This window comes from Archocentrus centrarchus, chromosome 13, assembly GCF_007364275.1.
Source record: "Archocentrus centrarchus isolate MPI-CPG fArcCen1 chromosome 13, fArcCen1, whole genome shotgun sequence".
Lineage (NCBI taxonomy): Eukaryota > Metazoa > Chordata > Actinopteri > Cichliformes > Cichlidae > Archocentrus > Archocentrus centrarchus.
Genome location: NC_044358.1, coordinates 35,716,507 through 35,743,966, shown reverse-complemented (window position 1 = coordinate 35,743,966; position 27,460 = coordinate 35,716,507). Strand labels below are relative to the sequence as shown.

At 40.8% G+C, this 27,460-nt stretch overlaps 3 protein-coding genes across 4 annotated transcripts; 2 read left to right on the top strand and 1 right to left on the bottom strand.

The window, feature by feature from the left end:
- The first annotated feature begins 125 nt into the window (after positions 1 to 125).
- On the top strand, positions 126 to 7,290 carry ilvbl (ilvB (bacterial acetolactate synthase)-like). Its single transcript, XM_030745400.1, has 14 exons — positions 126 to 558; positions 978 to 1,179; positions 2,306 to 2,433; positions 2,529 to 2,779; positions 3,007 to 3,106; positions 3,203 to 3,300; positions 3,536 to 3,672; positions 4,076 to 4,210; positions 4,381 to 4,495; positions 4,603 to 4,772; positions 4,970 to 5,040; positions 5,133 to 5,204; positions 5,410 to 5,515; positions 5,606 to 7,290. Exons 1-14 carry the CDS (start codon positions 445 to 447, stop codon positions 5,782 to 5,784), a joined length of 1,878 nt encoding a protein of 625 aa, XP_030601260.1. The 5' UTR covers positions 126 to 444; the 3' UTR covers positions 5,785 to 7,290.
- A 777-nt stretch (positions 7,291 to 8,067) lies between these two features.
- On the top strand, positions 8,068 to 17,236 carry fam118b (family with sequence similarity 118 member B). Of its 2 annotated transcripts, none has more exons than XM_030743711.1 (8): positions 8,068 to 8,566; positions 9,088 to 9,177; positions 9,434 to 9,686; positions 14,507 to 14,734; positions 15,517 to 15,645; positions 15,896 to 16,129; positions 16,280 to 16,345; positions 16,611 to 17,236. In XM_030743711.1, the coding sequence occupies exons 2-8, from the start codon at positions 9,095 to 9,097 to the stop codon at positions 16,725 to 16,727; spliced, it is 1,110 nt and encodes a 369-aa protein (XP_030599571.1). In that variant the 5' UTR covers positions 8,068 to 8,566; positions 9,088 to 9,094; the 3' UTR covers positions 16,728 to 17,236. The 2 variants fall into 2 exon arrangements, with proteins under 2 accessions (XP_030599571.1, XP_030599572.1); XM_030743712.1 differs by having other exon boundaries at positions 15,832 to 16,129.
- A 98-nt stretch (positions 17,237 to 17,334) lies between these two features.
- Positions 17,335 to 24,772, bottom strand: srpra (SRP receptor subunit alpha). The gene is made up of 15 exons (XM_030743710.1): positions 24,675 to 24,772; positions 24,420 to 24,557; positions 23,879 to 23,962; positions 23,599 to 23,762; positions 22,575 to 22,735; positions 22,323 to 22,485; positions 21,769 to 21,919; positions 21,230 to 21,348; positions 21,028 to 21,140; positions 20,844 to 20,930; positions 20,002 to 20,174; positions 19,657 to 19,870; positions 19,339 to 19,502; positions 18,858 to 18,956; positions 17,335 to 18,665 (listed from the first exon to the last, which is right to left on the bottom strand). Exons 2-15 carry the CDS (start codon positions 24,540 to 24,542, stop codon positions 18,537 to 18,539), a joined length of 1,944 nt encoding a protein of 647 aa, XP_030599570.1. The 5' UTR covers positions 24,543 to 24,557; positions 24,675 to 24,772; the 3' UTR covers positions 17,335 to 18,536.
- Positions 24,773 to 27,460: the final 2,688 nt, after the last annotated feature.

Here is a 27,460-nt window from a genome sequence, read left to right as displayed (position 1 = left end):
ATTGCCTTCGTGACTACAAAAAAAATCCGCGTGCATATGCCACAAATAAATTGGTGAATGCGTGCACTTTATTAGCAAGCGTTTATTTTGAAAATATTATCCGGAAGTGCTGTGTATCCTTTTCAGGTTGCTTCACCACCAACTGTCATTTCGTGTCGGTGCACCCTCAAGGCAAAGGGTGCTTGGTCATTGCAAGTTGTAGACGACCAAATGTCCTTCAGGGCTTTTCTTCAATAACTTTATATTTTATCATTTCTGAGTGAATGTAGTTGAATGCGTACGCCTTTAAAATGGATGTATAGCAGTTGTAGAAGGAGCTCCACGGTATCCTAGCCTAGCATGAACCGGTGAGCTGCTGAACCGGTAGCTCAGCAGGTTTCGATATAATAAGTTCAGCCGAGTTTATTGGTTTTCTCAAATTAGAGTTTGCTTCCGTGTTCTGGCATGGAGCCCTTTGGAGTCGTTGGAATTGTTCTCGGAAGCTCTGCAAGCCTGGTTCTGGGTGGGCTCGTGTTTGCAGCCTACAAACTTGGCATACTCTACCAGTTGTTCCACAAGGTGGGTGTTTAAAAAGTCAACATTGCAGCCTGAACCTTTGTGCTTTCATGTGCCTTTGCTCATTATGCACTGTGCTTTCAATCGCTGCTTTATCTGCAACCAATTTAACAGTCTTGTATGGGCAGTCAGTGTTGAAACGTAAGCTGAACTCTATTCGAGTAAACTTTGACCATCATTGTGGTTTTGTAGCACAAAGGTTATCATATCCCCGCGGCTGCACATCAACACTGCAGGCCTGAACAATATGCGGTTGTTGCATAATATGAAAAGCGGGTGCGGTGAAAAGAGTGACAGGTGGCCTTAAGAGGAGACAGTCAACTCCCATTGACCGCTGTTTATCTTAGGCAGAGGTTTAAAAAAAGTTTATGCGACTGTTTATGTTGTCTTCACTAACCTAATTCTGTCCCCTTACTTACTAGACCGATACAAAGAGCTCAAGGCACGGTGGTGAGAGCGTGGCAGAGGTGCTCCGCGCCCATGGGGTCAAGTACGTTTTCACTCTTGTCGGTGGGCACATTTCACCTATCCTGGTGGCTTGCGAGAAGGTGGGGATCCGGATCGTGGATACCAGGCACGAGGCCACTGCAGTCTTCGCCGCTGATGCGGTGGCAAGGCTCTCAGGTGCAGATTTAGGTTGCTGAAAATATGTTGAGTGATGTGACTCATTCTTATTTGAACACACATTGTGTTGACACTGCGTATTCAAAATAAAACATTCAGGCGTTGAAGTCTTGTCAGGCTTTGCCTTGGCAGAAGGCGTTCCCCCCCTGCAGCCTTTGACTTATCAAGCACAGGTGCATCTAACAGTATAATAAAATTGGATCTTGAACAAAAAGTAAACTAATGCCGTGCCAGTCTGCCTGTTACTGGAAAAGTCCTTTCAACTTTGCAGCACTTATATTCTCTAATGCATTAATTAGGCATTATCAGATCCACATGGCTATCATGGTACCCGAAGATGTTTGTTTTGCATTTTCGGTCTCTGTCTAACTAACCTTATATTAAAGTGTACCTTTGTAATAGACCTTTTGATAAGATAAGATAGATCACGAGGGCATATTATTGCTGCTGTGTCAGTAAGTGCACAGCATGGTATAGATAGATAGAGCAATTTAGGGCTCAGAGTTGAGCAGATGGATGGATGGCTTGTAGATAAAAACTCTTCTTCAACCTTTCAATATTAGTTCTCAGGCAGCGGTAACACCGGCTTGATGGGAGCAGGGAGAAGAGTGTCTGGGGTTGCTGTGCTGTTTAAAGATCTTCATAGCCCTTAACCTGCACCACTTGGTGTAAATGTCCTGCAGGTTGGGGAGAGAGGTTCTGATGGTCTATTCAGCTGAACGAACCACTCTTTTAAGGTCCGTGAAGTCCTGTTTGGTGCAATTTTCCATCTAGGTGGTGACGTTCCCACGCATGCTCTCGATGCTCTCGATGGTGCAGGTGTAAAAGTTCCTGAGCATCTTGAATGAGAGCTTGAATCTCTCAGCCACCTGAGGAGGTGGAGACACTGTCTGGTCTTCTTCACAGTGTTGTTACTCCCACTTATTTTAAAGTGCTCACTCTTTCTACCTCAGCACCACCGATAAGAAGTGGATGGTAGTCTCTCTGCTGCTTCCTGCTGAAGTCCACAATGAGTTCCTTTGTTTTGCTGACATTAAGCAGAAGGTGGTTCTCCCAGCACCAATCCCCCAGGTGGGAGACCTCCTTCCTTCTTTCCTGATAGCTGTTATGCTTGTCTCTGCTTCAGGTACGGTTGGTGTAGCAGCAGTGACTGCTGGCCCAGGTCTCACTAACACAGTGACAGCAGTGAAGAATGCTCAGATGGCTGAATCTCCTTTGCTGCTCATTGGAGGAGCTGCTGGTACACTACTCCAGGTGGAGTCGATTCAGATATTAATGCCACTGTGACATTAATGCGCATACAGAGTCCAGAGCAGTTTTCAGTGTCTTCAATTGTGATTGTTCAACAGGGCAGAGGATCACTGCAAGATATTGACCAGATGTCTCTCTTCAAGCCGCTGTGTAAGTTCTGCACCTCCATCAGGACTATCAGAGAAATTGTGCCTACGGTCAGGAAGGCCTTGGCCATCGCTCAGTCGGGAACACCTGGTCCGGTTTTCATAGAGTTTCCCATTGACACACTCTACCCTTTCCACATTGTGTCCAAAGAGTATGTTGTTAAGAACCCCCCTAAAGGCCTGCTGGGAAAAATTGTCGCATGGTATGTTGTCTTTACGCTGCATGCTGCTGTTCAGTTTATGTATAATATAAAAAAAAATTAACAATGCATAGAGATACAAGACTTTCTGATCCCAGACTATGTAAAATAATGTTTGTGTCTTTTGTAATATGATAATTGGGAACATCTTTCCTCCATTATTCTTCCCTCATCAAAAGTGCGTTCATGCGTTCTGAATTATGTGATCTAGTGGTCTGCTTTCTTGAAAGGTACCTTCGTAACCACCTCATGAATCTTTTCGCTGGCGCCTGGGAGGCCAGAGACGTGTCTCCACTTCCTGTTCACATCCCTCAAGCCACAGACGATCAGGTAAATCTGCTCCTTGTAGAAAAAGTTAGCTGATATTAAAATCTTCTTGCTGTGGGAAGTGTAAGCAATCTTTAATATGTGTTTGATGCATATCAGATACAAAGGTGCATAGAGCTGGTGAGTCGAGCCAAAAAACCTGTTATTCTGCTGGGTAGCCAAGCAACACTACCCCCAACACCGGTGGATAACATCAGGTAAAAGATAAGGAGTTATGTATCCATTCATTCTTCTGGTACTCTTTACGATTAAGTTGTTTAGTGTTGATACTAGAAGTGTTTGTTTAAAATGTGTTAAAGTAGTCCTGTGGTGAGCCCTTATACAAGTTTTTCTTCAGTCTGAAAATGCATTTCATTGAAGTGATATTTTGGCATGTTACTTAGACATAAAGTGGTCAAAATGTTTTCCCCTTTTTTTTTTTTTTTTTTATAGGAAGGCTTTGGAGGATCTGGGTATTCCCTGCTTTCTCGGGGGTATGACTCGTGGGATGTTGGGTAAAGAAAGCCCCATACACATCCGACAGAACAGACGAGATGCTCTGAAGGAAGCTGATGTGGTGGTTTTGGCAGGTCAGGAAAACTTTATTGCCTTTTGATTCCACAATGTTAAAATAGAAATAGCATATTTTGATACCTAACTGTTAATATTAAAACTCTAAAGAAAATTATAGAGGATAAAAAGATATAACAGCGTAAATATTTAAGAGTTCTACAATTAATAAATACTATTGATTTACATTTTTAATTATTCAGCAGTTCTTTTGTATTTAACAAATAAAAAACCTGCTCCTGGAAGTTGTTTATTGTGTGTGTGTGTGTGTGTGTGTGTGTGTGTGTGTGTGTGTGTGTGTGTGTGTGTGTGTGTGTGTGTGTGTGTGTGTTGGGATACAGAGGGAGGCTAAATTGTATTTTTAAAACAGTCGGTGTAGCTGCAGGCTGGAGAAATGTTGACTTTTGTGAGTCGCTGTTTCAGGCACTGTGTGCGACTTCCGGCTGAGCTATGGCAGAATTCTCAGCAGACGCAGCAAGATCATCGCTGTCAACAGAGACAAGACACAGCTGCTGAAAAACTCAGACATGTTCTGGAAACCAACTATAGCAATTCAGGGTAGGTTTTCCACCTGCTAATGTTAAAGGAAGGAAATATTCAAAAGTCTTTTGTTAATCACAGTATACTGTATCTATGTTACATATAACTTGAAACATACTTTTGTTTTCCTTAGGGTTGGATCTAAGAATAAATACATCCTTTTTTAAGGAACTGTGTTTTATATTTAGGTGATGCTGGATCATTTTTAGTGCGGCTTTCCAAAGGGCTAAAAGGCCATCGATGTCCAGAGGAATGGCCTCAGAGCCTCAAAGCAGGAGATGCGACCAAAGAAACTGCAAACAGGTAAGCAGAGGTAGTGTGTTATAGTACGCACTGCAAAATCTTCTATTTATAACCATCACAAAATACATGTTGTGTTTTTTTTGTTTTTTTTTTAAATATTATTTCAGGGCTAAATCTGAGGAGAAGACTGAACACCACTTAAATCCTTTGAAAGTCCTCCATCGTGTGGATGAGCTGATGGCTGAGGACAGCATCATTGTTGCAGATGGAGGAGATTTTGTAGGTAGTGCTGCTTACATAATGAGACCAAGAGGACCTCTGTGTTGGCTAGATCCAGGTAGGATGCTGCTGACAAAGCAGTTAGTTTGATTAAAACAATCAGATATTTGGCTTTTTAAATGTAAGGCTTTAAAAGTGAAGTAAATATTTGTAGTATGAAGGTTTTGACTGCATAATCATCTGTATTATAGTGCTGTATTCGGAGTCAGTTGCAGCCATGATGTTTGAATCTTGCTGTTCATTTCTTCCCTATAGGAGCCTTTGGGACTCTGGGAGTTGGAGGAGGTTTTGCTTTGGGGGCAAAACTGTGCCGGCCTGAATCTGAAGTATGTCTGTGGAGCTTTATCAGATCCTCTAGTGATCAGTTTAAAAAACTTTGACGATTGAAAACAAAAAAGGTGTTTTGTGTTCTTTTCAGGTGTGGATCGTCTATGGTGATGGCTCCTCAGGATACAGTATTGCAGAGTTTGACACATTCACTAGACACAAGGTAAAATCACTCACAGTAGTATTTAGATTACATGTATCAATTAATTATCAATTAAGAGCAGTCCACATAATGGAAAGTTGCAGACAGATGTACTACAGCATATGGTTTCATACTTGCTATTGATACAACTTATGTAAACATTCATATCTGTGTGTGCATATTTTTTCTTCTGAGTTCTTTGAATGCTTTACTTTTCACGCCACAGACACCAGTCATAGCTCTTTTGGGAAATGATGCATGTTGGAGTCAGATCTCCAGAGAGCAGGTTCCCATGCTTGGCAGCAACGTGGCATGCGGCCTTGCATTTACAGGTAAAGCCGTGCTCATGCTGTGATTGCTTGTGGAATACTCGCACTGATGTGTGGGCATATGCTAAAAGGTAAATTCTCTTGTTTTTGCAGACTATCACATAGTGGCAGATGGTTACGGCGGTAAGGGCTACCTCATAGGGTGTGAAAACGAGGACAAGTTAAGTGACATCATCAGACAAGCTCAGAGAGATGCCCAGGAGGGCAAAGCTGCACTTCTCAATGTTCTGATAGGGAAGACCAACTTTAGAGATGGCTCAATCTCAGTATAGAACAGCTGTGTAATACAGTAACCATGCATTCTTTATACTTTAACTTTGACTTCCCTCAGACTTTTACTATCAGTTCTGTGGAGGATACTTTTAGTCCAATCTGGACCCGATCTCGGCTTATCCTTTGTGCACTTAAAGCCATAATTCACTTTTATAAATCATCTTACGATGTGCTGATCTTCAATATGATCTGTTATCACTCATTATTTCCTCCATCAGACAGCAAAGAGGTCATAGCACATCTCCAAACATCAATTATGACTGTTATCCTCCTTATTTATGATACATTCATGACTTTGGGTTTATTTTAGTTATTTAATATTAAGTTTTACTTAAACCATAGCTCCAGACCTGCCAGACTAGAAACCATATAGTCTAAAGCTTTTGTTGTGCTGCCTTCAGGTTGCTGTTGGACTATTTCAGAGAATAACTGCTGCATTATTTTTTAAAGGGAAGGGGGGGGGGGGGGGGTTGTTTTTGACCGTTACACAGCCTATAACAACTTTTGAAACTAAACCAGAGACTGAAATCACTCGTTAGAGGGAGTGTGTTGCTTACCATTATGCCTTTTCTCCTGTTCTAACATGAACACATAGCCTTTTTATGTGGACACAGGAAACCTTAGAACTGTATATAGTCATTATGAGTTAATGATTTAGAGAATCACTTTTAGAATGGGGCAACATTTTGTTTTTGAATGTTGATGACTGATATATGGTATGCCTTTATGCTGATTGATTGTATCTTTAGTATGCATTGATATGTAGAGGCTGAAAACATGTCTGCTGATTCGGTTGGATATTTAAACGATATTTAATACTAACTTGTTTGCAGTGATGTGGGCTATGCCTGTACACAATCTGAACTGCACTGTAATTATAACATTAACTCACCAGGTGAACACATGTCTGTTATTACACTCCTGTATGTACTGGTGTCTTGTTTGGTGCTTTGTGTGTTGAACTTTTAATCATAAAATGTAATTTGGATTGATTCTTAAATAAATTTTAAAAAGTAGGCAATGAATGGGTTATCAGATTATTGATTTATTTTGGTGGCAACACAGCCACTGCACACATCCAAAGTCCCAGCTAAAACTTGCATTACAATACAATAACACAGTATCAATCATTCTGTTTTTATAAGTTCATGTTAAAACTAAAGCTAATATAAAACTGATCTAGAAGGATGGTGCACATGGTGTGTTTACCTACGCTTGTAAAGTCACGAAGCATCAGTCGTCAACAAAGCCTTGACTCAATGCATTAACGTATTTGTACTTTTGTAGTTTCACCACATGAAGACAAACCGGTAATAACGCTAAACATTTTAACCGTTTTCCGTGACAGGGGCTGTGACCTTTAGCCCACATACTCCTCTTAAGTGCAGTTAGTATTTTAAACAGGAGATGGCAGTCCAGCAGTGGTGGTGTTAAAGTCTGTGCTGACGTGTTACTGTTTAGCATACGTTATAAGAGAATGTGGTAGATGTAGCGGAAAATGCCATTCAGATTATGTAATTGAAAATTTAAACATTTATTTTCAATTGTAAATGCCTTAAATTTCATAACTGAGAATAAATGAGTAAAAAAAAAAGTAAACGTGTGCTAATCATTGCTGAAAGTGTATTTATTTGTTTGGTCATGTTTAGTCACAAGACCTTTAAAGGGTTAACGCTCACTGATTCATCTCTGGGCATCTGATTTATGACGTCAGTCGAAATATGAAATAAAATGCTGTTGTCTCTAAAAGACCGCAAAATTGCACAAACAAATAGAAAATTATTTCCTAGGTTCAAACATTCCTGTGTTAGTTTCTCTGTACCGTCGGTGTCTTTCCCAGCTGGACGTCACACCGGCAGAAAGGCTCAGAAAATCTGCTGCTTTCAAATGCTCTTAGTAAACCTCTACTTTCCATCATTTTGTTGTTTCTCGGGAAAAGTAAAAATCGTGTTGCTGTACTCTAGGTTACAGTGGAGGTCATAAAGCTATCAGTACATTAGTGTGTCGATATAACTAATAAAGAATAGTATATTTTAAAATAAAATCCCGTTAATCAATGGATTGAAACAAACTAGAGCTTTCTCTATCTTGCATTAAAAAAAAACTCAACATTCATGTGGAATAGGTGTTTTTGTTTTGTTTTTACAAATTTATTCGATATCGACAGTGATGTGAGTTGAAATGTGCGCTTTTACAGCCTTATCGCCAAATTTGGCCTTAATGAAGTTTCTTGAACCATACGTACAGCACGTGAAAGCATCATATGACCCGGCGCACAGCACCGCAGGCGGCGACTTCAACGGTACCGCACAACTTCACAGTCGCGATGTGTAGATTAAGGGTGTGAGTCGGTAACATTTGTGCTTTTTGCGCTACTTCGAAGAAATTAAGTTGCATAAGTCTTATCTAGAAGGATTGCTTTACAGCGGGTAGCGGATTTAAATGCTTTACCATCATCATGACAAGTAAAAAAGAGGCAGATTCTGTTTTTTAAAAACGCCTAGGCGATAACTCGGCTCAAAACAACATCAAAGTTTGTGAAACACCAGCTACCTGCCTTAAGCGTCGTTGTTTCGTTAACGTTTTAGGTTGTTTAGTAACAGACGCCGTCTGTAACTCACCAGGTTAGCTTCAACGCCATTGAAAAGCTGAAAGCTTCGAACTCCAATCAATTTTAACTTGGATTTTACTTAGTAAAGGACTGACTTTCGCCTGCTTCAGATTAAGAGGATTTCTATTTTAATTGAAGTAAACAGTGGAGTTTACCATACCGGTACCAAGGTGAGTAAGCTGCTGATACTGACCAATGTTAAATGACACTGTAATACGTAATACGTAATCCATTGTATGTCGTGTCTTCAGAAATGAATGCTCGCATGAGCAACTGGAATAGGTTAATGACTAATTTACAACTACGTGTGGTTTGGTATTGGACTGGTAGAGCTTTAAATTAAAGTGGGAGTTATAAAAAAAAAAAAAAAAGGAACAGTTATTGTTATCTAGTTAATGACTAGCTGATGTCATACTCCCAGTTTGAGGTAAGGTGTGTTTCCAGGAGGAAATGAACAATGTTTGCAGGGCAGACCGAGGACATGCTCTTTGCAGAACAAAGGCAAGCTGCAATCATTGACATGCCTCCTTTTTAACCTGCTGATATGATAGGATTCAACTTCCATGTAATTAGATTCTTAAGAGCGAAGGTTTACAAATGATTTAGGATCCAGACCTTTTTTTTCATCCGTTTTGTTTGCTAAACTAGTTATTCCCTTAAACATACTGCACTTGGTCGTTTTTCATTACAGGAGCTGAATGGCCTCTGTTATAGCAGTGAAAACTGAGAAGCGGCCTGCAGTGGATTCTCAGGATGCAGACTCGAATGCTAAAAAGCCCAGGTAAGCTCAGAGGCTGCTTTAGAGCCAGCTGCACAGTATGGCCATGACTAATTCATCAAGAGGGCTGATTTAAATTATTGTTTTTTTTTTTGTTTGAGTTCCTAATTTTTGCCAGCCCTACATAAAAGGTAGGGTTTAGTTTCACACTGCATGCTAGTGTGCTTGAAAATAGTTTGTGTAACATTCATGCTGTCGGAAGGATTTGGGAAGCACCATCTTTGGAACCATTGTCTCTCAATCTCTGCCCGCCCCAAAGGAAACTGCTGCCCAGCCTGAAGACTAAGCGAGCCCCCGAGCTTGTCCTGGTGATTGGTACGGGGGTAAGCTCTGCAGTGGCCCCTCAGGTCCCTGCTCTCCGCTCCTGGAAAGGCCTCATCCAGGCCTTGCTTGATGCAGCCAATGACTTTGACCTACTAGAGGAAGAGGAGAATCGGCGGTTCCAGAAGCACATGCAGGAAGACAAGAATTTGGTGCATGTGGCCCATGACCTCATTCAGAAACTTTCCCCGGTAAGCCTGCCTGAGCCTTTTCTCTTTGGCTTTCTTTCCTGCACCACCCTGTTGCATGCGCACAAACACATGTTAGACAGACTGCCAGCTTACTGTGCTTTCCTCAACAGGGGACATTGTGTTGTTAAAAACACCTATAGCCTGTGATGTAAGGCTTCATGATTTACAGCATATCCTGTTCATTATTTACACGTGTTATGGACATCATATTTGCAACTTGTACAGTTTTCAAACCTCCTCCTGTTCCTGTTTTTGTGGTGTACGTCTGTTTCAAAATGAAAATAGAATTTTCACTTGATATATGAAACATCTAGATTGATACAAGAGGACTATATGGTATATTAGAATAAAAAAAATCTCGCAGGTGATGGCAAAGTGGAGAATAAGGCTGTTCTGATACAAATGTGTCTCCGACAAGCCAATATGCACAGCATGCAATCATATAAATCATTTAATACCTATATCTAATAGAAAATAATACAAAGACCATGTGCTGAAACAGAGAAATGTGATTGTGCAAGGTAAAAGTATATAACCAAGATCCAGATACACTGCTGCCTTTTCATGGCCCAAGGCACGGGTACCTTGCACATCTGTCACAGTCGCATCAATGAATGACATGTTTTGTAGCAACGTGTGCTGGCATTTAGACCACATTTTCTTCAGGGAAGGTCTTGCCTAGTTTAACAGATCAATATCAAACTGCATTGTGCACATGCTGCAGTGGCATGGCTCCTTAGTAAGAGTCTGGCTTAGCAGCAGTCCAGACCAGTCACCCTTTAAAAACACATTACAAATATGAAAAATATGGTGAGAGGCCCAGACCTGTTGAGTATCTAAAAATGCTATAGCAAGTAAGAAAGGGGGAAATATTTTGCTTTCAAAACCAAAGAACATGGATTATTTTTAAAATAAAAGGTGAATCAACACAGTGGGAAACGCATTGTGGCCGACGCGTGGCTGGCAACATGTTCTGGGGTTTAAACGATTTACAAGTTGTGCCCTTTTTGGATTTAAAGACTGTGATGACTGATAAAAACGTAATATTTTCAGATAACTGCAACATCAAAGGCTAATATCAGCTTAATACCACCTGGAGATGTGATGAGGTTACTCAAGCTGCCAGGAATTTCCTTTACCTAACCACCTAGTCATAACACAGTCTGTAAATGGGGCCTTACAAGCTTTCACAGGTTCAGTGAGACTGCAGAGGAGAGGTGTGGTCCTGCACAGTGAGTGCAAAAATGTCCTAACAAAAAGAATACAGTGTGAGTGCAGGTTTTATGTGTGTTTCTCTCTGAGCAGTTAAGATAAATGAGAGGAGGCTGAGGAAGAATCCCTATGGTCCTCTATAAGGGTGAACTCATCTGTTAGAAATTGCTGGGATCTGCTGTGAGGTCCAGAAGAGAGCTGCATTATTATAAACTATTCAACCGTATAAACCTGAAATCTGTGTGTAATAGCTGACCTGTACGATATGTAGAAGAGCACAAAACATTATTTACAGATCCCCAGCCCCTCCGTGTGTTAACGACAACACTGTTACTGTGCCATGTGCCTAAATTAGTGCGTTTGCTCTGATTTTTTTTTTTTCCTTCTGCGGGCTGCGTGAGGATACGAGTACTTATTAAAGGAGTCTGACACGCCAACGCAGGCACATCAACAGATGCATTTTGACAGACATTTGAATGTGGCATGTTTACTACTTGAAAATTGTTCTGTATGTGCACTACTGAGACATTTTTATTATGTGCCATTTGCCGTGCAAAAGTGTGACTATAAACCGGAAACACAGCTGAGTTCAGTTCTGCTTTATTTCAGGAAGATATTGGTATTATTAATGAAGTGCAGAAAGGGTGTCAGCTCTGAACATGCAGGGGAAGGACTGAGTGAAGAGTCGCAGGGCAGAGCCAAAGTTTTAGCACCACGCTCACAGCTTTGAGCCATCCACCTGTCACAGTAACGCACTCTTTCTGATAACATTTCCCCTCTCACGTCCACAGTACAAGACACACACACGGGCAATTGTTAAGATATTTTTTAAAGTGAGCCAATGGAGTTCCAATGTTTATGATTTTTAGTGAGATTTTGAGAAATGGGTCCATGAACACAAGTGCAGACACACACACACACACACACACACACACACACACACACACACACACACACACACACACACACACACACACACACACACACACACACAGATCTGTAATATACAGCATTGAAATCTCTGTCAAAATGCAACAATCAGTGGGACTCAGTGTCTTGGATTGGAAGTGTCTTAGATTAATGTCTGAATCTTATTGTGTATAATCCTGACTTTAATAAATACCTAACATCTCATACAGGAAAAAAAAACAAAACAGTGGCAATGTGGGCATTAACACACAGGACACACTGTTTACCTTCAGTATGTGGATGGCGTGTTGTTCTGCACAGGTTTTACAGGTCAGCTGGGACACAGATTTCAGGCGTTACACAGTAGAATAGATTGTCATGAAGCAGCTCTCCTCTGGGTGATTCCCGCCTCCACCCGAGCTGTCACATATATCAATAACTCTGACATTAACTCTGTGAAAAATGGTAGAATTCAAAAGTCACCAGACAATAAGGGGGAGAGAGATGGCATCATAGTCAAAGAGATTGCTGGCAACTGTCCCACAGAAAACAGAAGACACATTTAGGGAGGAGAGAGAAACAAAGGAGTCTGTAGGAACTGCTGAAGATGGTCAGACAGACAACTTTGTGTTCTTAAATTCAGTCTGACATTAATCAGTCTTGCTCAGTTAGATCTGAGTATTGTACAGAAACTTGTGTTGAAATAGCTTTAGAAGCAAATAACTCAGACGTGCACGTGCACCTGATACACTTCTCTACTTAAACAAATATCACTACACCTCTGCAACAGAGGCAAGAGCTTTTAGTTTTTAAAGAGTAGTATAAAATGTCTGACTCTACGTGAGAAAACAACGTTTTTTGTTTTTTTTTAACCAAACCGTGAATCACTGGACCCATTAGATTGCTGCCAATTAGCTGGGAGGGGGGGTAAAGTGGATAAAGCATTTTTTTGAGCTACATGTGACTCAGTTCTCTTGCTATTGAACCGGTCTGGTCTGGAGCAGGGTTGGTAGATGGGAGACTTAATACCGTTTGCCTCCTGTGTTAGTCATGTCTCATCGCACCTTTGACATTGATAAAACACACTTTGTTTCAGCCTTCAGCTTGTTGGAACAAAGGGAACAAACAGCGCTTTTATGGCTTTATCCATCGTGTTTATTTCAATCCACAGTCGTGCAGACACCAGCCCACTCCCATTGGCTGCAGACACAGCCAGGTCAAGCTTTCTGAGAAAAAAAAAACAGGCATAGAATAATGTGGAACCCCACCACCACCACACACACACACACACACACACACAGCCCAGATTTCAGGCAGAGTTAAAGTCCAACGCAAGCATACAGTAATGTATAGATGTGGGCATTTCATTCACAAAACCCATGTGCAAATATTTCTCTCATATTTAGCACTAGACCTGAGTTGATGCATAGGTAGTAGGTAATAGGTAGTACCTTACAATATTTTAGATAGAAACCCAGAAATTCCCCCTTGATTAAGCACCTGATGTTGGTCAAGTTAACTCCAGTAATATTAGACAAAGACAGTTTAACCCACTTTCATGGATTTGTGTATGGGTAGGCTGGCTGTGGTCTGTAATGGGGGTAATCCAACGTTAAAACCTAAAGAGACTGCTTTCGCCTGAAATCCTGTAACACTTTCAATCTTGGCTAATTACAAGTGTGCTGACCAATAATTTGGCTCCATTCAGGAAAGACGTGTAATGTTGACAGTTGTTTCGACCATAATCTGAGATGTTTAAACTTCGGTTTGTAATGCTTTTGAAACAGATTGGAGGATCTGATGAAACAGATTATTACTTATGATTGTTTCATTGAACTCTCTAATTATGCTCCTGAAAAATAAACCTGTTTTATATTTATATATATATATATATATATATATATATATATATATATATATATATATATATATATATATATATATATATATATATATATATATATATATATATTCAAGATCAGCATTACAAGCCACAGTTGCTTGCTAGTGCTTTAGTTGGTTATTACATAAGTCCAGACCAGAGACGGTGCAAGGACACGGCGATCAGGATTGGTGTTGTAGATTCTAGATGTGGATAATGAGTTTCTTCCTGTGGAAAGGACTCCTGCTGTTTAGCCCATTAGAGCTGTAATCTGTGAAAGTCAGCAGAGCATTTCCTTGTACTGGTAGCACCGTGATCAGTACATGTGTGCAATGCACTTGGCTATTTTTAGCAGCCTGATCCCCCATACCTCCACCTTTTGTTTTTAACTAATGGCTTTACCAGGTAAGGATGAGATTTAAGTCTCTAAATAGACTTAGGTGAAGTCTATTACTTACTAGTAAAGGTAAGTGAATGTGCCCTAGAGTATTTATTTATTTTTTTCTCCAGCTAACTCATTCTTCTACACCACCTAAGATGCAAGTTATGTTTAAATTTTTGTGAAGGTCAGTGCCAAGGAGTGATGTTTTGAAGGCATGTTAAAACATAATAAATAGAAGCATGTTTAAACCCTTTTTGTCGTGCCTGAAGTGCACGGTTGCATGACTAAGTTATGCTCAAGTTTAGCAACTGTAACTAGACTATACCTACTGCATCTTGAAGTAAAAACACCAGCTAGGCAATAAACTATTGGAACTATTCTACTAATAACAACCTGGTTTTCAATTTCCTTTTGTTTTATTATTATTTTTAACAGAGAACAGGTAATGTAAGATCCACGTTCTTCAAGGACTGCCTGTACGAAGTGTTTGATGATTTGGAGTGCAAGATGGAGCACGCAGGAAAACATCTATTGCGGTCAGTGCTGCAGTTAATGGAGAGCGGCGCGCTGGTTCTCACTACCAACTTCGACAACCTGCTGGAAATTTACGCAGCCCATCAGGGCACCAAACTGGAGTCTCTGGACCTGACCGATGAGAAGAAGGTAAATAGTGCCTGGATTGTGATTGATCTTTCTTGCTGCAGCGCATGAAACGGCATGAAAAAGCTGACATGCAGTCAACTTTTTTTTCTTTTTTTTTTATCAAATAAGCGCAAAGGTCCCTTTGTCACGTGCTCACACAAACACTTTGTTAGGTAAGGATCTTTAAAATCCAAACAAAATAAATGACAAATTGAAAGCTTGCTTAAAGCATAAACTTTGCCCTGTATGCTATCTTGTGCTCTGAGCATAAGGTTGAAGTCGCTCACTGGTCGGTTATGTTTATGGCACTGGCTTCCTGCGAGCCGGTCTAGGAGAAAAATAAATAAGGCTTTGATCTGAAAGAGCTCTTTGTATTGAGCAGATGGAGGGAGGCAAATTTAACTTCCATTTTTACACATTGAACAATATTTGATTTTGGTTTTAATGTGGACTAAAGAGGAAGTGCATGTTTTCCTAGCACACATCAGTTTGTTTCACCACTGGATAGGTTTGCCGCAGATTCTCAGCTGTCCAATCACGGAGATGGCAGCACCATGTTTCCCGGCACATTTAAACTTAGCTCAGTGATTTGTTAAACAGAACAGAACACAAGTTTGCCAGAATTGATCAGAGATTTCTGAGAGACCCGTTGCTTTGCTTCTCAGTCCTGGTATTTATGCCTCATCTCCATCAGGGCTAATATCCTCTCACTGCTGTTCAGTGATTTTACTCCCTTCCCAGCCAGAACAGGATTTTGTGCAATGGACTGTTAAGTGTGCCTTTGTGTGCGCTTGTGTGTCTAGGTGCTGGAGTGGGCTCAGGAGAAACGGAGGTTAAGTGTTCTGCATATCCACGGTGTTTACACCAACCCCAGTGGTATCGTACTGCACCCTGCTGGCTACCAAAATGTACTGAGGAACACTGAGGTTATGGTAGGCGCTGACGTTCACTACTCTTAATCTTTTTGGCTTAGGATGTACACACTTGTAAAGGATGTGGCACTGAGGTACAGTCTTAGAAATGGTTAACAGTTTGCTTCTGTCCTTGCACTAGCTTATTTGAAAAGAAAGCTGTTGTGTAAGTGAATTAATACATTTTATTACTGGTGGTTTCGGCAGCGTGAGATCCAGAAGCTGTATGAGACTAAGTCCTTTGTGTTTCTCGGCTGCGGGCGCACAGTAGATGACACAACCTTCCAGGCTCTGTTCTTGGAGGCAGTCAAACACAAGTCGGACCTCGAGCACTTCATGCTTGTGCGACGGGAGGATGTGGGTGAGTTCAAGAAGCTGCGTGACAACATGCTGGACAAGGGCATCAAGGTCATCTCCTATGGAGACGAGTACGCTGACCTGCCCGAGTACTTTGAGAGGCTGGCCAATGAGATCTGCAACCGTGACGTGTCTACCAACGGCTGGGGTAAGCAGCAGGGATCTCAACACATTAGTCCGCTTTAGCATCTTGCGATTATTTACATTGGTAGTAGGAACGATCTGTGTTAAAGGGGCCATCACATTTACAATGCCTGTCATACCAGCTCTGTTTGAGTTGCATGTTGTCTCTATGCAGGGTCCCCCTCGCAGAACGGGGAGGAACAGCAGAACGGCTTTAACACACAGAAAAGCCTCCTTCAAGGTTAGGAATGAGCTCTTCTCTTGGACTTGGAGCTGTGGTCACTTGCAAGAGACATTTTCAGAATAAACATCCTGTTCAGAACGGTTTTCTAACTGTATGCCGATTAAAAGAAAATCCAAGTCTGTTCTTGATTTTCAGTTACAGAAAAAAAAAAACCTGCTGGTGTTTCTTTACACAAACCTACAACTGGCGTGGCAGTATTAACATTGTCAGTGGCATTTTTCCAGTAGATGTTGACTTTTTTTTTTTCCTCTCAACTTTTCAGTCAAGTCCTTCCACTTCTTTTTGCCCCAAGACTACCATTCTTGACAGACACAGCCAGGATCTGTATCAGCCATTTTCCTGCACAGATCTACCGAGAGATCAAGTCTGGTTTTGTTGAATATATTTAGGAATCGATGGGGAACCTAAATTACACCAGTATTTTTCAGACTCCCTGCTCGTTCCATTTTTATTTAGTTGTTATTTAAAAGGGAAAGAAGTTCAAGCCGTCGATGCCAACCTCACTCCCCCCCCACTATCCTGGATTTAAACGTTACTCGATGGTCTATCAGCATGCTGTAACGCACAGCCCTTGCTCTTGATTTAAAAATCTTGAGTCAGAGGATTGAATCAGTCACGTTCATCCCTGCAACCAGGAAAACTTGATTTGCACACTACTTGGGATGGGTTACTGTGATGATTCTGTTGTAAAAATGTAAGGTCAGATGCTTTTATAGCAGAACAGTTCCCTGCCAGTAGCAACCTCTTTGCCACTCCTGTGCTGAAAATTAAAAAAAAACAAAAAAAAATTCTGTAAAAGCCTGTTTTGTACTTTTAATATTTGCATGTGTTTTCTGATGTAGTATTTATAATAAGCAACGTTTTCAAAATAAAGCTTTTGGTATTCCATTTGTGGTGTCATGCGTGCATCTCTGATGATCTCAATAGAGGAGCGGTCTACAACCTGGTTGCGGCCCACGTGCCTTTGCAACATAAAACAGAACAAGTGCCACTTACGGGCTATCGTAGCATATAGCAGCTTTATTTAGAAATGTTTACATTCTCATAAATTATCTCAAATTTTCTTTATAGATCTTGATTTATCATATTGCACTCCCACAATTTAAAGGGAGGGGGCCAGAGATGTTTTAAACTTTGATTTTTCTCTTACAAATGAAGAATAAATCAAAAGGGAAAATAAATTAAAGGGCCACAGAACTTTAATTGACCACTTAAAGTGCAGTCTGACATCTATGGAAACCCTGCAAGGGAAAAAAAACAACTTAAAAACAACTTAAAAATGTCTTTCTGCTTTTCATCAGCTATAAACTGGGGAATCAAACTCTTCATGTTGCAACGACAATGAGTTAACTGTTAGGTATAGGTGAGGAGCTCTAGGAGAAACCAGTTTATCGTTACTGTTAATCTGTTCATGGAATACTGACGCAGTGCCCTGTCGACCTGTTGATCTTTCTACTCCATAATTTGTTTTCTTATTGGACATGAAAAAAAACTAACCTGATAAGTGCTGGTATCCACACCCACTCTTTTGTCAGTCATAACCCCTCCCCCCCAAACTAGACTAACGACGCTGCTTTTTCTGACCTGCAAAGCCATAGCATTCTTAGTGGATAAGTATCCATGTAGTTAGTGTGCTGAATGAGAAGACAGGAGACAGACAGGCACTGTGGTCACTAAGCTTTCCTCAGGCACAGGCAGCTGCTGAAATGTCACATCCAGCAAGCACTGACTGCCTGACCTCATCTGCATGAAGAAGGAAAAAAAGAACAAAAAAAAAAGACTGACAAATGTCAGTTAGGGAAGTTGTTATTAACTCTTTACTGCATAAACCAGTAAACTGATGACACAGCTTGGGTCCGGTCATCTAATCTGTCATTTGAATGAGACTTCACCGTTTCAGAAATCAAGCTGATCTGAGGTACTTTCTAATTTGGCCCAAAAGTTTAAAAACAATGAAAAGGGAGGCTCCTCTGGCTTCGACACGTTCTGTCTTTTCAAGTGCGCACTTGTCCTTTACTGGAAGAATAACATCCTGTGTGTGACATTTAGTTCATTCATTTGATGCAAAAAAGTAGAGGGCGCAGGACAGCAGCATGGAAACATGGGCTTAGCGGGGCTGGAGCATCTTGTTGGCGGTGTGGCAAAGCCTTCCTTGCAATGATGAATAACCAGAAGAACATGCGGCCACTTAAGCCTTCATCAGGGCACTGACCACGGCTCGGGCGTTGAGGCTGCGCAGGTCATTGTAGGTCTGCCCGGTGCCCACAAACACAATGGGCTGGCCTGTGATGTAAGTCATGGAGATGGCAGCACCAACCTGTGAAGGAGGAAGGATGACGAATGAGTGCTATCAGCTTTCCACTGTATTATTGTATTCAGTACAGTACATTCAGTAATGTATTATTCGCAAGCCAGAAAGCAGCTTCAAACTAATTAAAAAGTGCAATCAAATATTCTCTGAATTGTACAGACAGATGGCTCAGACAGGGACGTGTTCACAGCAAAATACCTTATCATCAATGGTGTCAAACTTGGTGAGAACAATTCCATCAATGAGACGAGGCTTGTCAGACATGGAGTGGTCAGCCAGAGCCTGATTGAACTTCACCTAAGGACACGAGAAATGAAAGCCAAGTCATTCAGGTAAAAAACTGCTGAGGACAGAGTTAATATGTATAAGCTCCAGCTTACAACTGTCTAGAGGCAGTGGTTTAACAAAACAGCAGCTCAATGCTGACCTCTGCTGGACAGTTTCATCTAGAGAAATGTATTCAAACTGGATTTTCTCATTTGGTAGCATTAATGACTGAATCAGTGTTTTAGCAGCAGATCACATGACTCTATAAACATGATCTAAATGTTTCATTAGAATTCTGCAGTTATTTTTTTGACATAACATTACTGCAAGTTAAAATGAAGCTAACCATTACCTCTTATACATGCAAAAAGGAGAAGTTAAAGTTAAATTTGAGCTTTGTCAGTGATCTTACCAGCTGGTCAACCGCCTCGTTGCCCACCAGAGCCTCCCCAACAAACAGCACTAGGTCGGGCATGTTGACTGCTATAAGCTTGGCCAGCGCTGTCATTAGGGGCGCGTTGTCCTGCATACGCCCAGCAGTGTCCACCAGCACCACGTCAAAGGCCTGGTTGCGGGCTATTGTGATCAAAAGTGGAAATGTGATGTTAAAATGAGTGCAATGCTAATATTACAAGTACTACATCTCTTCTTTTACAACTAAGGTACAGCACACTCTGTACTGTGTGTAATCAATGCCTATTACAAATCAGTTAATAAGCAGATCTTTTACCATAGGCAATGGCCTCCATAGCAATTCCAGCTGCATCCTTCCCGTAACCCTTCTCATAGAGCTGGACTACAGGACGCCCACCGTGCTTCTCTGCGGGATGCAGAGAGTTCAAGCGGCGCTGATGAGTACGGAGCTGCTCCACAGCCCCAGCACGAAATGTGTCACAGGCTGCAATCAGCACAGTGAAACCATTCTCTATCAGCCAGAAGGAGATCTAGACCAAGACAAAGAAAAGTTTACCTTAACAGGCAAACAGTGAGTTACCAAAATTACCAAATCCTCTCCGAGTTTGAACTGGATGAGCAAACCCAAAATAGCAGAAACATGTCACTCGTATCAACTTACCTTTGCCAGGTTGGTAGACTTTCCCACCCCATTGACGCCACAAAATGTGATGACAAAGGGCCTTCGTTGGCTTTGTGCTTCCATGACATCTCTCAGAATATCCACCCTTCGCTTGGGTTGCAGGATCTGCACCAGTGAGTCTTGCAGGGCCTGCTTTACTGTTGAGGCCACAGCTACACACACAAAACATGTTGTAACCCTAACATGGTATTCTGCATGCAATATATTTAGAATTTCATCATACAATAACAGTGATTATTATTTTTTTTGCTTTAGATGCCCTTTAAAGAGCCACCACAGAACAGCTGAACATCTACAACAGACCCAGAAATGTCTGAATTTCTGGGTCTGGTATGTCCTTTGGACATACCAAAGTGTGACACCAAAGCTTAATAAACGATACCTAAACATTACCAATATTATCAAAGTATACTTTAAAAAATAAAAGCTTAATTTGTGTATGAAAATCACAAGCGGACAATGAGAACAATGATTCCGAGTACTTAGTCAGTAAGAAAAAAAAGAATAAATCACAACTATTGGTGTTATTAGTTTAGTCTGATTATTTTTGTCACAACTAAATCATACTCTGACTAATTGTCTACAACTTTAAATGGGACCAGAATTAATAAAAAACAAAACAAAAAAGAAATTGTTGTAAAAAGAATTCTCAATTAAGACCACAAACTCATTAGGATAATGAGCTTCCCAGCATGCAGACTGGTGTTCTCAGAAGATGAGAGAATATACACATAATCCTTAACACAAATAATATTTTAGAAAGGGAGTGGGGATCAATACTTTATTGTGGATACATTATATAAATATGAAATAGTACTTACTGGTGAATGTGCCCATGACTTTGCCCTCCAGTTTTTTGGCTACAGAGTCACACAGCTGGGAGGCAATGTCGGCTGCTACATTCTTTGCTATAGGAGCAGAAGGAGAACAATCAATACCAGACAATACTCCCCCACCCCCCTCAACCCACATTCTTCAGCATAAAGATAGTAGATGATGTCATACTGATGAGGTGGTCCCTCATCTTCTCCAGCACTGGCTCCATATCATCCCGGGTCAGGCTCTTGGAGCCCACCAGGCCCTTCAGCATCCCAAACAAACCTCTACCCTTTTTGGTGCTGGAAATAAATAAATAAATAAATAAATAAATAAATAAAGTGTACACTGAAAACATCATACCTTATACTATAAAACTAATATTTAGTACCTTGGCTTGCTTGTTTCTCTGACAACCACTTCCTCATCTTCTTCCTCCATCTCCTCTTCATCACTGGACTCATACTCCACAGACAGCAAATCTCCCTTCATGGAGGTTGGCTGCATTTCCTGAAACGCAAACAAGGTGCTGAGTATGTGGCATCACACCTTATATTTTAACATTATTAATGTAACTGCAGATGCCTATTCCTAGAGATTTGTTAGGGCGGGGACGTCAATCTCATACTTCGTGGTCGATAGTAGATGGAGGAAAAAAAACAACAACAAAAAAAAAAAACAGTAACTTTTCTGTGTTATTGTTTATCTATTACTTAATTACTTTGGTGTAGTATGACTGGCAAAAGGGGAGGTCTGTATAGCTGGAAAACCTAGGAAAGAACATTTAAGTCTATAATCTGTGCCCCCGTTTACATTTTCCAAAGCCGTTCAGTGGGTCAGACTGGAGGCTCCGCCAGGCCGATTTTCCGGCCCCCGGGCCTTACGTTTGACACCCTTGCCTTATGGGGTGGACTAGAAAGGAGTACATACCGGGTCAAATTGTGCTTCCGGGTTCTGTTCACCACCATTTGGAGAACCATTTCCATTCTTGTCGCTGTAGTCCAGCTCCTTGGTGCTGTTGCCTCCCATGTTCCAAATGCGATTTTGTTTCCCCTTTGGCTTCTGAGGCTTTGGAGACTTACTGTGAGAACGAGATCAGAATCATACCATTAAAAACAAGCATCTGAACATGCTTTACACACAAAGAGGGAAGAAAAAAAGTCAAGTATAATCATCAGTGTACATTGATAATTTTTATTAGAATTAAAATACACTACTAAAACCATGGTTCTGACGCTAACAAAGAGAGGCATGCCCAAGTGGTACTTGATGTAAGTTTTGAAAAATAAAAACAAAATAAATGATAATAATATTAATGATAATAATGATAAAATAATGATCCACTTGGGCTTTAAGACAGTATAATTAAAGTATTTCTTTTATATGAATGATATAACATCACCACAGTACCTCTTAAACACACACTGCTCTTTCTGGTGTGTCGCCTAAGAACAGTTTAAAAATATAAATATCAGCTGCTTTACCTGGATTTTTCAGAAGGTCCTGCCATGCGCTTGCGGAAGAATTCCTCCCTGTTCTTTCGCATAATCTCCTCGGCACTCAAGTTCTGGTTACCATTCTCCACCATCTTCTGGCCAGAGGATGAGGTCTTGCCTTGATCCCCTTTGGCAGGCTCAGCTGCAGGAGCTTGAGAGGATTAGAGTCAACTGAGTTTGAAATCATGTTACACTTACCCATTTAGAATTAGCTTTTTATTATCCATGGACAGCACTTACCCTCCTTTTTGGCATTTTTATTCTTCTTGCCACCCTGTTCCTTGCCTTTGTCCCCACCCTTTGTCTCAATCATTGACTTCACAGTTTTTTGGGATTTCTCAGACTCCTTAAAGGACCGCATGATGGGGGGGCTTCGAACTTTACAGCTCTCCTCCGCCTCTCTTTTGGTAAATCAATATACATCAACACAAGCAGGACAAAAAGAAACTTGATTAGTGAGGCATCTTTCACTTTTACTAGGTAAAAAAAAAAAAAAAAAAAAAGTTTAAATCTCACAGCTTTACTGGTGATATTTCTTATGTGAAACATAAAATACTGAAAAACACATTCTGACCATAATCAAGGTAGATCTGATTTCAATTACTACTAAAATAAAATCTTAATTTGCTTTATGATATAAAGCAAGGGAGTTCAAGTATCTTGGGATCTTATTTACAAGTGATGGGAATGTGGAGCGTGAGTTGGGTCAGTAGTAATACTGGCCTGTCGTGGTGAAGACAGAGCCAAGCGGAAAGACAAAGCTTTTGATTTACCAGTCCATCCACATCCCAAGCCTCACTTATGGTCATGAAATCTGGGTAATGACTGAGAGAGTAAGGCCACAAATACAAGCAGATTTTCCTTTGTAAGGTGGCTGGGCTCAATCTTAGAGATAGAGTGAGGAGCTCAGAGATCTGGAGGGATCTCGGGGTAGAGCCACTGCTCCTGAGTGCCGAAAGCAACCAGCTGAGGTGATTTGGACATCTGGTTAAGATGCCTTCTGGGCATCTTTACAGGCATGGGATGAGACCCTAAGAAAGATCAAGAACCCTCTGGAGAGATTTTACATCTTGGCTGGCCTGGGAACACCTTGGGATTCCCCAAGAGGAACTGGAAAGTGGAATACCCTGTTTAGTCTGCTGCCATTGTGACCCAACTTCAGATATGCAAAAGACAATGGGTCTTAGACATAATTTGCACATAAAAGCAAATACACATTTTCATTCCTCGCTGCAGTTCTAGGCAGAAAATACTGTTTCTTTACCTCAGAAGTCTCTTGAAGTCATCCTCAAATTCAAAGCTGTTGTTGAGAAGCTTTAAAGCTCCCTTCTGCTCCAGCTCATTCTTATAACGATCCCTAAAGTGAAGCTGAACGTCATCTATAAACTTGTCCACATATGTCAGCGTCAGGATCTTTTGAAAACCCACCTGGACATACACACAGTAAACAAGAAAATAATGATCATAAACACGTAAAAAAAAAAAATTTGATTCAAACAATATGCTTGATTCTCATTTATTCAATGCTTATATGAAAGACTTACCACAAAAATCAACTCAAACTCATTGTCGAGCTTGTATTTAAGACTCAGGGCCTCATGAGTAAACGAATTGTTCCCACTTCGCTCCTGTAAAAATTAAAAAAAACAAAAGCATCGATAGCATGTAAACGGTAATAGTCTCGAGAGCTTGGGGAAAAAAAAAATTAAAGGCAACTGGACTTCTTTAAGTTTTTTGGAGACGTTTCAACTCTCATCCAAAAGGTTTCTTCAGGTGTAAAACCAAAAGGTGGAGAATCGTAGGTATTTAAACCCTACTGGGGGTTATCCCTTTTGGAGGTGCTCGTTGGCTCCTGTGCATCACATGAGCCAAGGTGTGAAAAAAATAGGCGTGGATCATTACCACGTGTGGGTTTAATTTTACGAAAAAAAAACAAAAACAAAAAAACTATACACCCCCACCACAGGTTTCGGAAAAACCCATACAGCTAATGTTTGCTAACTGTTAGCGCTAGCATTAGCTGCCTTGGTATTACACACAGCTTGATAAACACAGCCATCACAAGCAGCTATCTTCGTGGCTCACCTGAAGGATCACGGAGCGGATCAGAGCGTTGACCGGCCCCGCGAAGGATTCAGTGACACCGGCTCCCTGAAAACACCACAACACTATCCCCCCTTTGCTGAAGATGGTGAAGAAATCTAGCATCTTGTCCCCACGTACCTGGATTAAAACGAACACAGACACAAAATATGAAGATGGAAGTCAGAGGGAGTCCTGTAATAAAAAGAGCTTTGCTTTAAATGCCGCTACCTCGCTATTCCAAAGATAAAATCTTACCGGATAATATCAAATGATAATAAATTCCCCCACGAGCGTCACCCACCACCGGTGAAAAACTGTTTTAGACACGTCAGAGGCACGATCAGGAAGTGACGTTTACTTCCGTTATTTTATTTAAAACCAAATTCTGCGCTTGCGCAGTTTTTTATTTGAGTGACGTGCTTATCGTGGGAACGACAGTGTTTCATATGTTCATATTTTTTGTGTTTTGGATATGCGCTCTAGAGAGAAGAGGAAAGAAAGGCAGAAGAACCGAGACACAATACATGTGTGTGAATGAGAGGGAGACAGGTGGAGCAGTGAAGCTGCAAGGAGCAGAGGTAGTGAAAGTGGATGAGTTTAAATACCTGGTGTAAACTATCCAAAGCAACAGTGAGTGCGCAAGAGAGGTGCAGAAGAGAGTGCAGGAACGGTGGAGCGGGTGGAGACGAGTTTCAGTGGTGATTTGTGGGAGAAACAGCAAGACAAAAAGACATGAGGCTGAGCTGGAGGTGGCAGAGATGAAGGTGTTAAGATTTTCATTGGGAGTGACCAGAATGGACAAGATTAGAAATGAGTGTATCAGAGGGACAGCTCAGGTTGAGCAGCTTGGAGACAAAGTTAGAGAGGCGAGGCTGAGAGGACGGATAGTGGAGACACTGGACAAAGGATGTTGAAGATAGAGCTGGCAGGCAGGAGGACAAAAGATGGAGACCACAGAGGAGGTTAATGGATGTAGAGAAGGACATGCGGAGGGTTGGTGTGACAGAGGAGGATGGTTGGGATAGGGTGAGATGGAGGCAGATGAGCTTCAATGGCGCCCCCTAAAGGGAGCAACCAAAAGAACAAGATAAACTTGGCACAAAAAGGATTCAAGGATTCTTTATTGTCATTCGCATCACATTTACATGCTGTGGAACGAAATGTCTGTCCTCAGGTCCCAGTGTTGCCCTTAAATAAAAATAAATATAAATAGAAAGTAACAATAATATTAAAGAAAAATATACACATATATACACAAACACTCACACATATGTACTCACATCCATACACATGCAATATAAATAATTGAATAAATAATTGACTAAACAATATACAGTTTGAGATGTAGTAGAGGTAGTGACATTTGGTGCCACAGCAGTAATGATTGTGCAATAACAGCAGCATGAGTGAGTGCAAGGATTGATGGAGGGAGGGCAGTGCAGCTATACAGCCCCACCAGAGTTCAACAGGTGGGGCTGTAAGGATGTAAGGAAATTTGTGTTTGGTCAGTTATTTCTTTGTTGTAACAATGATTCTTGGCAGTAACTCTGACACCTTTGGAAAGCCTGTTTGTTTCCCCTTAAATGATACCACATTTGTAAGGAAAAGTAAATTTAGTTGTACTTTTTTATTAATTTATTTTTATTTAACCCTTATTTTACTAGCAAAATTTGCAAGTGAGTTCTGGCCAAGATTGGCAGCAGTACCCAAATTCTCATAAAACCAGATATATACAACAACAGTTAACGTGGAATGAATTAAAAATCATTCTTGAAAAAGAAAACACTTCTGTATTTAACCAAAAATATCCCGTCAGTTTAAACACTTAAAACCAGACATCTGTAGCTCAACATCTTTTAAAATGGTCTTAAAAACATTTATTGAGACCAACTCCTTCAGATTCAGCTCAGTTTGTAATTTATTCCATGAAGATGGAGCGGCAAACCGAAATGATTTTTAATATTGTTTAAGCAAGTGTACAGAGCAACTTCAGTACAGCACCATCATCGCTATTTTTATTCCACGTGATCATTAAAAAAAAAGTAAAAATGAAAATACAACTGGAAATGTGCTCCACCAACAGGTCGGTTAAATTAACCACCAAAAATTCCCCTGCGCAGAGTATTTAACATGAGCTGCCACTTAAAGTGAAATTTAACCTTAAAACACTAAAGGTGCAGTTTCACCAACTATCACTTTCATGTGGTTGAAAATCACAGACATCAGTGTTCTAGGGTAATAATTGTATAGTTTGATAGTAATACTAATGTCCTGGGAGAGTGAATGGTGCTGCTGGAGACAGAAAATAAAACTTCATCCTCAAATTCCCGTCACACGGAGCTCCTAACAAAAAATAACCAGATCAAATCTAAACTCTGAAACCTCTATCCATGTGTAATGATGAGTTACCTTACTTTACCCCCTGCTCTATGATAACATTTAGTTTAGTTTTTATAGGCTGTAATTCTGTTGTTAGCAGAAAACCGCTGTAAACAAATTTTTATTGGTTAGCTTTCTCTTAACCTTTTCCCCCAGTTATTTTGGGCCGGAGCTTACAAATGTTTGCGTGCGTGGAGGAGACCATACGGATGATTACCTGTCGGTATGCTTATCTTTAATGTTTGGCTTTTTCAAACTGTGAAGCACTTTGTAACTCTGTTTTTTGAAAAGGGCTCTACAAATGAAACTATTATTATTATTATTAAATTTTAATGATTAGAGAGTTCATGTTTTAGGCCTTAAGACAACTCACCCACACAAATATCCTTAAAGAATTACAAAATGTGGCATGACAGAAATAAAGATGAACCAGACTTTTATCAACTGTGAACTGAAAATATTCTGATTGACAGCTTTGACGGAGACTCAACCTGAAGAGGTCCAACATGTAAAAAAATGATTAAGTCTGCAGGTCTTTGACAGCTCATGTCTCCGAAGGGTAGAAAAGTACACGGCATCGTTTTCCTTCTGTGCCTGATCGTTTCTGTCAGTACATCACGGCTCGTTGCGGTTAACTTACTGATGACACTGCAGCTGTGCCA

Bases quoted from the DNA above. Each gene is read 5' to 3' on its own strand.
- ilvbl (XM_030745400.1), top strand. From the start codon at position 445: ATGGAGCCCTTTGGAGTCGTTGGAATTGTTCTCGGAAGCTCTGCAAGC. The intron at 4,496-4,602 runs GTAAGCAGAGGT...ATATTATTTCAG, and splicing joins ACCAAAGAAACTGCAAACAG to GGCTAAATCTGAGGAGAAGA. The intron at 5,516-5,605 runs GTAAAGCCGTGC...TTGTTTTTGCAG, and splicing joins ATGCGGCCTTGCATTTACAG to ACTATCACATAGTGGCAGAT.
- fam118b (XM_030743711.1), top strand. From the start codon at position 9,095: ATGGCCTCTGTTATAGCAGTGAAAACTGAGAAGCGGCCTGCAGTGGAT. The intron at 15,646-15,895 runs GTAGGCGCTGAC...GGCGCACAGTAG, and splicing joins TGAGGAACACTGAGGTTATG to ATGACACAACCTTCCAGGCT. The intron at 16,346-16,610 runs GTTAGGAATGAG...TCAACTTTTCAG, and splicing joins ACAGAAAAGCCTCCTTCAAG to TCAAGTCCTTCCACTTCTTT.
- srpra (XM_030743710.1), bottom strand. From the start codon at position 24,542: ATGCTAGATTTCTTCACCATCTTCAGCAAAGGGGGGATAGTGTTGTGG. The intron at 21,141-21,229 runs GTACTAAATATT...ATTTATTTCCAG, and splicing joins AGAGAAACAAGCAAGCCAAG to CACCAAAAAGGGTAGAGGTT. The intron at 20,931-21,027 runs GTATGACATCAT...CTGCTCCTATAG, and splicing joins GATGAGGGACCACCTCATCA to CAAAGAATGTAGCAGCCGAC.